Source organism: Choristoneura fumiferana, chromosome 13 (assembly GCF_025370935.1).
Source record: "Choristoneura fumiferana chromosome 13, NRCan_CFum_1, whole genome shotgun sequence".
Classification (NCBI taxonomy): Eukaryota; Metazoa; Arthropoda; class Insecta; order Lepidoptera; family Tortricidae; genus Choristoneura; species Choristoneura fumiferana.
The window spans coordinates 17,740,303-17,751,872 of NC_133484.1; the positions used below are offsets into that span (position 1 = coordinate 17,740,303).

The following is an 11,570-nucleotide window of genomic DNA, read 5'->3' on the forward strand; positions in this document are numbered from 1 at the left end:
AGATGTCCAGCTCTTACATACCCTTCATGACTCTAAGCCCAGCGGTTGTTATTTAGAGATTTTATCCTATTCCGTGTGAATATCGGGATAAAAAGTATCCTATGTTTTAATCCAGGTTATAAACTAACTTTTTGCCAAATTTCATCCAAATCCGTCCAGCCGTTTCAGCGTGAAGAAGTAACAAACATACTCGCTCACTCACAAACTCACTCACTCACTCGCTCACAAACTTTCACATTTATAATATTAGTAGGATTACTTTCTTCACCCGCGAACTTATGATAGCTACGTTTATGCAACTAATGTGTGTTCATGCAGCTCCTCCACCTCCACACTGCAAGAATACACACAAATCATATAAATCCAAATATTACCACCACCACATTACACAGAAGCGTTTCGAACTCAACCAAAGTTCATCCTCACCGTTCACCATGCTACCAGATGCTAGAGAATGAACTCTGGTTTTATTCGAAATTCGACAGTGTAGTGTCGTGGTGGTGATAGTTGGTGGGTGCTGTTGCCCGCAACTCTCACGATGTCAGTCCACTTAGGTATTATTCAACCTCTTAGTCTTAGGTATTATCAATCTCTCGTCCACAGACGAAGAGTCGGAGACGGAGGAAGTGCCGAGAGCGGATGGGGGTGAAGAGGAGGACGAAGAATGGGTGGAGGGGGAGGATCTACTGGCGCGGCTGCAACGCATCCAGGCCCGGAAGGGGCTGCTTTGCGAGCCCGACAACCCTGAGAAGGTATTGTATAACTCGTTTACATAAAACTCATAAAAGACATAAGTAATAGTTTACATCTTAAAATATATACCCGAAGGAAAAAAACACCTGTACTTTTTATGGTTCCTTTCCCCCAAAAGGAAAATCAAGGTTTTATTGTGCTTGGGCGATCTAAATCTTGAATTAGCTAAATTTGAGACCCACTTCCTGTGATCGGATTAACTTGTAATTTGACATATTTATTGTAAATCTCGTGACAATACTTAAGCAAGTACTCGACTTGCTCTAATAGGTATGCCCGAGGAGATAGAAATGAAATAAAGTTTGAGATGCACTAGGTGTAATGAGCAGTTTTAGGCACAGTTATTAAGAGCGGAACACATAAAGTACAACACTGATTAATATATTTCTAGGTTAGATCTATTTTAGGCAAGACCAGGCGGGGCGCACACGTAACCCACGGGACGTGTTTCTCTGGAAGGTGCTAATGCGACTGGCTTCGCGTGCGCCGTTCCCGGTGTCGCAGGAATAGGAATGCTGACGTAGCTTAACGCTTATAATAATAAAAATAATAATAATATCACCATTCCACATGACGAGAACCTGGTGAAGGCCGAGAAGGACAAACTCAGCAAGTACCTTGACTTGGCTCACGAGGTGACTGCTATGTGGGATGTTGACTCTACGATCATTGTCCCGATAGTCGTTTCGGCAAACGGTCTAATAGCGAAGAGTCTCGACCAACATCTCAAGAGACTCTCGCTAGATGGCTGGATCAAGGGCCAGATACAGAAAGCGGTACTTCTGGACACGGCACGCATCGTCCGAGGTTCCTCACTCTGCGGCCCTGGCACCGGTAGCTTGGGCCCTGCCCCGTTACCGGCGGCAAACTAGGTTAGGTTTTTATAATATTTTTATTTTGTATGTACTTTTCTGTATTTTACTTTTTAGAGCTATTATAAAAACCTAAACCTAAGAATGAAAGAAAAATAAAGAAAATAATAATAAAAAAGATATTTATTTAATAGTTTGCTTACAAATTCTAATTCTACATTCTTCTTTCTTATCGCTGTGCTGCCACAATACAATAATCTGGCAGTGATGTCCTGGTATTCCGGCGAGGATTGTCTACGCAGGACGGAACTCCTCAATGGTTAATGGCATCGACTTGAAATTTGGTATGGAAGTCAAGTTTAGATGACAATGCAAGTACAGTCAGCAAAAAATATTAAAAATGTAATTTTGAACAAAAACGTATTCGCGCGAGCAGAGCGGCGGCGCGCAGTGCACGTGTTGCAGCAGCCGCTGAGTCGCGTTGCTCGAAGACGAAGGGCTACGGATTAGCCCGAAACATGTCGAGCCAAACTCGATTTAAGACGTGAGTTATCCGGGTCATTATATTTAATATGAGTGAGTCTCACGGTAGTTTCATGTTCAATAAAACGTATTCATTGAAATATCCGCCCGACTGGCAAATATCAACAATGTTTCTGTTATCAACAGGAGTGCCAGTTCTCGTGGCTGCCTTACGAAGTGGTGCTGCTGATTCTCCGCTGGGTGGTGAGCGCGGAGCTGGACGCGGCCTCGCTGGAGCGGCTGGCGGCGGCCTGCCGCGGGCTATACGTGGCCTGCCGCGACCCTGACATTTGGCGCGCTATGTGCATCCGGTAAGACATTAGCATCACTTGTAACTAGTTGTAACTATGTAATTGATAAGCGGCGTCTTTAGCCCATGTAGCGCCCGTGTGCAATTATTACTTTAGCGCCATCTAGGAAGCGCGCGGCCAAAATGGAATTGGTACAAAGTGCCGCGCCCGGCGCCCCTAACACCGCTGCGCCCGTGTGCAACGCACACCCTGCACTATTGATTGACGCCTCTGATTGATAGGATTCAATTAGTAGAATTACATTAGTAGGATACAATTAGTGGGATTCAATTAGTAAGAATCAATTAGTAGAATTGAATTTTTTTTTATTTGACTGGATGGCAAACGAGCAAATGGGTCTCCTGATGGTAAGAGATCACCACCGCCCATAAACATCTGCAACACCAGGGGTATTGCAGACGCGTTGCCAACCTAGAGGCCTAAGATGGGATACCTCACGTGCCAGTAATTTCACCGGCTGTCTTACTCTCCACGCCGAAACACAACAGTGCAAGCACTGCTGCTTCACGGCAGGATTAGCGAGCAAGATGGTGGTAGCAATCCGGGCGGACCTTGCACGAGGTCCTACCACCTGCAAAATGATTAAATTATTGAATTAGTAAAAATGAATCAGTAGGATGTAATCCCCCCCAGGACGTGGGGCGCGGAGTGCGGGTTGCCTTACGCGCTGGGTGTCCCGGGCTGGCGCGCCATGTTCGTGGCGCGGCCGCGGCTGCTGCTGCACGGCTGCTACATCAGCAAGACCACTTACCTGCGCTGCGGGGAGAACTCCTTCCAGGACCAGACCTACAGGCCCTGGTTCCTCGTCGACTACTACCGGTATCTCAGGTCGGTACGAGTAGCCGCGACGATCGATACTACTTACAATTTTTTGTTTTGTTTTTATTTGTTTAACTTATAACAATTCAACATGCATTACATTTAGTGTTACTCGTCAAACTGTAACAACAGCGCAGCTGAATTGAAATTCCGGGATTTTTAAAATTTCCCGTGGGAATTCCCGAAAATTAAATCGTTGTTTTCATTGACGTAACATTAAAACACTCGTGGTCAAATTTGTGGGAATATCGGAATAAAAAGTAAGCTATGTTTTATTCCAGATGTTCAGCTATCTATCTACATACCAAATTTCTTGACTCTAAGCCCAGCGGTTATTAGTTCAAGATTTTATCCCTCTCCCGTGGGAACATCGGGATAAAAAGTAGCCCATGTGTTATTCCAGACGTCCAGCTACCTATATACCAAATTTCATGACTCTAAGCCCAGCGTTTGTTAATCAGAGATTTTATCTCTATCCCGTGGGAACATCGGGATAAAAAGTAGCCTATGTTTTAATCCAGGTTATAAACTAACTTTCTGCCAAATTGCATCCAAATCCGTCCAGCCGTTTCAGCGTGATTAAGTAACAAACATACTCACTCACTCACAAACTCACTCGCTCACTCACAAACATTCACATTTATAATATTATTGGGTAATGCATAGTAAAGAGTGAAAGCTTCATACAAATAGTACCAGAGTTTCTGCGCAAAATTTGATAATTACTCAAGTATAATTTTAATTCCATGTAGATTCTTCTCTGACGGTGTGGTGCTGATGTGTACGACGCCGGACGAGCCAGTGGCGTGCGTGCCGCAACTCAAGAGCCGGCACCGGCTGGCGGCCGGCGCGCTCGCCGGACACTACCGGCTGCAAGGGGACCAGGTATGTGTACGACGCCGGACGAGCCAGTGGCGTGCGTGCCGCAACTCAAGAGCCGGCACCGGCTGGCGGCCGGCGCGCTCGCCGGACACTACCGGCTGCAAGGGGACCAGGTATGTGTACGACGCCGGACGAGCCAGTGGCGTGCGTGCCGCAACTCAAGAGCCGGCACCGGCTGGCGGCCGGCGCGCTCGCCGGACACTACCGGCTGCAAGGGGACCAGGTATGTGTACGACGCCGGACGAGCCAGTGGCGTGCGTGCCGCAACTCAAGAGCCGGCACCGGCTGGCGGCCGGCGCGCTCGCCGGACACTACCGGCTGCAAGGGGACCAGGTATGTGTACGACGCCGGACGAGCCAGTGGCGTGCGTGCCGCAACTCAAGAGCCGGCACCGGCTGGCGGCCGGCGCGCTCGCCGGACACTACCGGCTGCAAGGGGACCAGGTATGTGTACGACGCCGGACGAGCCAGTGGCGTGCGTGCCGCAACTCAAGAGCCGGCACCGGCTGGCGGCCGGCGCGCTCGCCGGACACTACCGGCTGCAAGGGGACCAGGTATGTGTACGACGCCGGACGAGCCAGTGGCGTGCGTGCCGCAACTCAAGAGCCGGCACCGGCTGGCGGCCGGCGCGCTCGCCGGACACTACCGGCTGCAAGGGGACCAGGTATGCTGGAACACACGTCCACCACGACCAAATTTGTACCCCCCCGGAATCCATTGGAAAACTTGTACCAATGCGTTATTTCAGAACGAGCAGCAGTAGGAGCGAGTAGGTGCAGACCCTACACATTTTCTTATGTTTCTTTTTTGTTTGTCATACATATTAATATAGAAATCCCAGAAAAATAAGACCAGCGCTGGGAATCAAACCCAGGTCCTCGGCATTTCGTGCCACGTGCTATACCACTACACCACCACTGGACAGTGATACAGACACTAATTTCTCCTATACACCACATATCTCAGCTTGTTTGTTTTCTTATTTAGTCACTTTTTAAGCAGCGACACTAGCGACATCTATGCTGTAGCCCAATAAGATTCCAAAAACCAATCTTAACACATATTGATATTTTTCTCAAAAATGTCCGTAAAAGTTGACATTATTCTTTACATATCAGAAGGTGAAGTGCATAGTTTATGGTCAGCGAAAAATTAAAAAGTTAAAAAGATTGCAGGCGCGCTAGCTCGACAATAATGAATTAGCGCGCCTGCAATCAGTCACATTTTTTTTAAAGTTAAAATGGCCATGGAAATGTTGGCACAAGTTATATACAGCCAAGTCTAATGGCCGGTATCAGATATTTTGTTGGAACTCCGGACTTTTCTATTGGGTCTGAAATAGCTTGTGGTGTTTTCGGTGAAAAAATACACCTGCAGTTTATTTTTAATGAAAAACGGCGGGAAAGCATAAGAAAAATATTGGAATAAAATTACATTTTATAATATATTTTGAGAAAAAGTTTATTCTATTTCAGAATTATTCACCATTTTTGAGAAAAACTTTATATTAGTCTCGGCTGGAATAGCAATTGCTGGCTTCGTATTAGTCGCAAGCTCGTCCGTTTAATACTCATACACAGCCAGCAATTGCCTCCTTCCAGGCCACAACAATAATCTACTATTAACATCACCTAACCAACAAAAAGTTGGAACACCCCCGACATTGTCACTTCAAAGTTCAACACCTCAAAAACGGCTGAAGCGATTTTGATAAAACATGTCTAAGAATCATCGCTAGAAAACCTGCTTTCAAATTCCGCATTCAAATCGGTTCACCCGTTTAAGAGCTACGGCGCCACAGACAGACACACATAGCGGTCCAACTTATGACACCCTTCTTTTTGCGTCGGGGGTTAAAATTGAGCTAATCGCAAGTGAGACTAATGTCATACGGATCTCACGATATTAACGCCATCTAGCGTTATTTCTCCTTTCTTTTCTTTTTTTTATGACACAGATTGTTACGCTTTCAGGTTTTGATAATAGTAAAGAAGAGCAACGAGAAGAAACCTGCGCAACCCACGCACACGCGGTTCCGGTCGCGGCGAAAGGAAACCCACGAGAGCCACGAAACCATTTTCCGTCTGGTGAGTTTACTGTCCTATTCTCTATTTATTGTCACCTTTGTCGTCTTGTTTTACAGTTTGGCGTACTGTAAATATATTGTTAAGGGGCTGTTTCACCATCCATTGATTAGCGTTAACCGATGGTTAAATGTGATGCCGTCTCCGTCTATTCGAACAGAACAAATAGAGATGACATCACATTTAACCGTCGGTTAACACTAATCAAAGGATGGTGAAACAGCCCCGGGCCTGTTTCACCACGTGTCGACTAACTTTAAGTGACGGATATCAGTGATGCCGTCTCTGTTTGTTTTGTCCGAATAAACAAAGACGGCATTACTTTTAACTGACACTTAAAGTTAGTCGACAAGTGGTGAAACCGGCCCTAAATTTATTAAATGTATGTGCTAATATTAATAAATAAATAAAAAAAGAAAAAGGTTCCACCATGGTATCCGATTCAGTTATCTCGATTGTGTATGTAATAAAATAAGTAAGTTATTAAATAACATTGTAGTTCCGTGTTAACCCGCGATGCAAAATGTCTGTATGTGGTATCGTAGCTCTCAAACGATTGACGTTTACGTGAAAGCGAATTCCTTAGCTATGTTAAAATAAAGTTTTAATCAATCAATCAGTGTTTGATAGAAATCAGTTCAGCTATTTTTAAGATTTGTAATTTGAACTGATAATGTCTTAAAACAACTTCGTTGAGTTTTTTTCCATGTTCTCCACAACAGAGGTTTTTCCGAATTGTTGGTAGTTTTTTTTTGACATTCATGAGTGCTTGTTACGGCCTAAATTGAATAAAGATATTTGACTGACTTTTTTTGGCTTTTTGTGCCAGTCAACCGATAGTTCTTACCTGGACATTAGCTGAATCATGAAGTATTGATGGAGCTATATTTTTTTTTTAGTGTGCCATGGTAAATTCTCCCGAGTTACTTATTAAAAGTATGATTTTATGGGGTACAAATGCGCTAAAAGTTAGGAGTTGTGACAGTTGGCAATTCCTTCATGGCTCATCTCCTAAACATGCTAAATGTTATTCCAACAAAGTGTATCACTGATGACTCCTAAGTGACGGGACCGAATACCATACACTAACCCCCTTATTCATAAACGACAATCAAACCTATTTTAGTTAAAATGCCGCTAAAATTAGTTTGTCCTTATCTGTCACTTCGACATTTGTATTTGTTAGAAAGGGACAAAGCATTTGTTAGTTAACATAGGCTTGTTAAGTTTTATGAATAAGGGGGTAAGGCAGTGCCGTAGGGTGGGTATTAGCCGCCCGGCGGAAGAAAATTTCGCCGCCCTCGTATTTAGGGTGCTCATTGTACTCGGTCATCATCATCCCAGCTCATACACGTCCCACTGCTGGGCACTCTCCTCTCAGAATGAGAACACTTGGGCTGTAGTTCCCACGCGGACCCAGTGCGGATTGGGAACTTTACACGTACTATTAAAAAAAATATGGTATTTGGCCGCCCCCTTAATGTGCCGCCCGGGGCGGACCGCCCTTCCCGCCCCAACTAAGCTAGGCCACTGCACTAAGGGCAGCGTACTCGCGGGAAAGTCAGCATGGCGTCCCAGCTCTATAATGTTACGCGCTCGCAGCGAAGTCGCTGCGAGCTCGCCTCGCCTTCAACTCGCCCGCAAATCTCAAGTGTGATAAGCAGAGCTCGGCAGGGGTGAGCCATTTTGACGTCACTTATGTCAAGTGTTGATATTAATATAGACACACCTTAGAAAGGAATATTAAAAAAATATAAAACTTTATTAATTATAATTAAACTAAAATGACAATGCATTATGTACAAAACGAGTAGGTACTAAGTTTTCTTATTTATTCTTAATTTTCTTTATTATTGTAATGTAATATGGCATCCTTGAACAGATTTATTGCCTATCTAAAGAGGTTTGATATCATATCATATCGCTTTATTAACTTTAATAGTATCATATACATATTATTTAAAGACGTTTGCTAAAAAAACTTGCTATAAAATTCATTTGTTTTAATGGCGACGTAAAGATCGTAGCGGAAAGGCAGCCTAAGGGGCTGTTTGTTTCACCATCCATTGATTAGTGTTAACTGGCGGTTAGGTGTGGTGCCGTCTCTATTTGTTTTGTTCGAATAGACGGAGACGGCATCACATTTAACCGTCGGTTAACACTAATCAATGGATGGTGAAACAGCCCCTAAATAAAATAATTTCTATAGTTATTAAATTACACCACATATACCATTGAATGACAAGGATGTCCATGTTATGCAAACTGAAAACAGCTCACCCCCGCCGAGCTCTGGTGATAAGGCACTAAATAAATATTTGATTGAAATTGAAATATTTGAATAAATAGTTGATTGACCCAAAAATTGATTGATTGACTTTTTGTGTGTTTAGGAGCTTCAGATCCGTGCGGTGCGCGGGCGCGGCAACTGGCAGCTGGCGTGGCGCGGCTACAGCGTGTCGACGCGGCGCGACCAGTGGACGCAGTTCGAGCTGTCGCCGGCCAAGTTCCCGCCGTTCGCGTTCAGCCGCGTGCGCGGGTACACTGCGCACGCGGCCGCGCCGCTTGAGTGAGTCAATTATTACATAGTCAAATAGGAGAAGTATGTAAACTCCGACCCTTTAGGAGATTTAACTGTCTATTCCGGCGCGGGCGGGAGGGTTGTCGATGTCTATTTTAGATTACTTACCTACCGGCAAATCATTTTTGTACGAATAATAGTAGTAACTTAAAATTGTCTTATGTTTGTAACAAGTTCTATGCCGCTATATTATTATTATTATTATACTAAATTTAAAAAAATTATTTATAAATTCGCTGGAGTGGCGATGGCGACTACGCGACTGTGTACAAACTTCTCATGTTTACCTACACATAATACTATAACTATATTATTTATAGGTAAGTAGGTATCTATTATTTTTGCATCCTTTTCTATTATTGTTTCCTTGCACGGGACTATTACACTTATATACTACTAATTTACAACTATACCTAATTCAAAAAAAAACGTAAATACGAGTACGCGAACGTAAAAGGTGATCATCTCTTGAAGCGAGCGCAAGACGAGCGAGTTAAAATCAAAGCGTACGGCACCGACGGCAGCGCAGCCTTGACTACAGAAAACTTAATCCTCCTTAAATTATCAGTGTGTGCGTGCGGCGGGTGCGTGCGTGCGCCAATCGTCGCGCACACATTTAAGCCGCACGATGTACTTTTGTTTGTAGTGAACTTACTTCTCCTATTTTACTACGTCGCAGCTCTTAAAAAAATGGACCGATTTAAATGCGATTTTTATAAAAAAGCGAGATTCCTTGCAATGACTCTTAGGTATGTTTGTTAAAAATCGGTTGAGGCCTTTTTGAGATATTTAACTTTGAAATGACAATGTTGGGGGTTTTCCAACTTTTTTAAAGTTATTACAAGCTTTTGTTTAACTTCCCTTGTATTTTTCCGTTTTTATTCTTTCACAGAGGTGATGCTTCAGTCATAACTTAGTGGCTTAATAAATCTATTTCTATTTCAGATAGGCCGACAACCTCGCAGCTCTGTTGTTAACTGCCGCGAAGTAAACTTTAGTATAAGAAATCTTAATGCAACGTATTTTTGTATGCAGTTTACTGAAATTGCTTGCATGTCAAACCATGTCATACTATCCAGGGCTGCCTTGTAGGGGTGCCTGCGCTGATGTCAAACATCGCCCCCTCTGTCGATTTGCAAGCGTCATTTGTGCCTAGTTTTATCTTTTATAAGATTTGGTACCTGTTCCACCACTCATTGATTAATTTTATGTGACCGATAAATATGATGTCGTCTTTGTTTATTCGTAAAAAACAAACAGAGACAGCATCACAGATATCTGTCACATAGATGGCATTGATCACTTTTTTATAATGTGCTCTAATTCCAAAACCATTTCGAGGAGATGGTTTATTAAGGGGCTGTTTCACCATCCATTGATTAGTGATAACTGGCGGTTAGGTGTGATGCCGTCTCTATTTGTTTTGTTCGAATAGACGGAGACGGCATCATATTTAACCGTCGGTTAACCCTAATCAATGGATGGTGAAACAGCCCCTTAATCATTTTATCTAATTTTAGTAAAAAAATACTAAATGATCGTGTGTATATTTGCAAAATAACGTTTGACCTTTATTTGACCTTCATCGTAAATAAACGTTATGTAACTAAACCGCCTAATCCTAACACTGACAGGTGACACTTCGTTATTTAAACGTAGCTTTTAACGTACGGTTAGCTATAATCCCGATAACTTATAAATGGGATAAAAATTTAAAACCCAACTCAAACCAAAATCCTTTAAATAGATGTTTTAAAATTGGTCCATTTTATGAAAAAAAAAAGTAAATAAAAATAAACTTTTTTTTTTGCGACCAATGCCAATCATTATCAATAAATGGTGAAACAGGGGAAAGTAAAATGCTGTCGAATAAAAATCGAGCTAAATGTGCTTGCGCGGCTAGCATACTTTAGCTGTTAAATACAAATTGAATAGAAGCCTAGCGAAGCTGCTTTGGATAATGATATTTTATATTTATTATTACAACCGAGACTTAAATCCGAGAACATTGTTCTACTAATGAAACGTCGAGGTAAAATTATTGTGTAGTTGCGCCCGCAAACATTTATAGCTTATTCATAAAAAGTTAGAGCCTCCTTGAAGGCTCCTTGAAGGCCCGATGCTAAAAAACATGATTCATAAACGTCTGTTAGCGCTAATCAGTCGATCATAAAGTTAGTGGACCGTAGACCCTCCTTTATCTCTCTGCTAAGTCACAAAATGGCCGCCACAAGTTTGAACAGCTGACTTTGACTAGAGCAAAAAACCTAGGTACGAAGATATTTATAGTGAGGCAGGGCTACGCAGATTAAAAAAAGGAAAATTTATTTCAGGAATTTGTATTTAAAAATCCTCTAAATAGCAACAATTATGAAAAATAAGGATGATTAACATAATTATGGCTTTTTGCACAACATAAACATGCGGATCGAAATGGCGGGAAAACAAATTCTCGCTTTTTATTTTTTTTCCTGGTAATTTGCTGTCACTGTGTCAATTTTTTTTTAAATTATCCATTAGGCCATTATTTGTCTTTGATTTGTCAAGGTGGCCAACATAACGCGTCTAATCCGTCTATCAGCAGCTCAACAACTAGCAGACTGCTAGCAAGCGTTTATGAATCATACTTGACAACCGTCTAACAAGCTTAATCAGTCTGCTAAGTAACAGACCGATCAAACCTCAATTAAGGATTTTTTATGAATAAGGCTGATTAGGCTTTTAACAGCCATGTTGTTTTATTTGTTGATATAAAATATGACTCGGAGTTTGATTCATAAATATCCCGCGACGCTCCATATTATGGA

The 11,570-nt window shown here is 42.7% G+C and overlaps 1 protein-coding gene across 1 annotated transcript; it reads left to right on the forward strand.

The window, feature by feature from the left end:
* The first annotated feature begins 538 nt into the window (after positions 1–538).
* Positions 539–10,709, forward strand: LOC141434438 (uncharacterized). The gene is made up of 8 exons (XM_074096858.1): positions 539–554; positions 604–752; positions 2,235–2,398; positions 3,032–3,226; positions 3,970–4,762; positions 6,072–6,185; positions 8,576–8,751; positions 9,709–10,709. Exons 1-8 carry the CDS (start codon positions 539–541, stop codon positions 9,710–9,712), a joined length of 1,611 nt encoding a protein of 536 aa, XP_073952959.1. The 3' UTR covers positions 9,713–10,709.
* The last annotated feature ends 861 nt before the right edge of the window (positions 10,710–11,570 follow it).

Bases quoted from the DNA above. Each gene is read 5' to 3' on its own strand.
- LOC141434438 (XM_074096858.1), top strand. The intron at 3,227-3,969 runs GTCGGTACGAGT...AATTCCATGTAG, and splicing joins GACTACTACCGGTATCTCAG to ATTCTTCTCTGACGGTGTGG. The intron at 4,763-6,071 runs GTATGCTGGAAC...TTACGCTTTCAG, and splicing joins ACCGGCTGCAAGGGGACCAG to GTTTTGATAATAGTAAAGAA.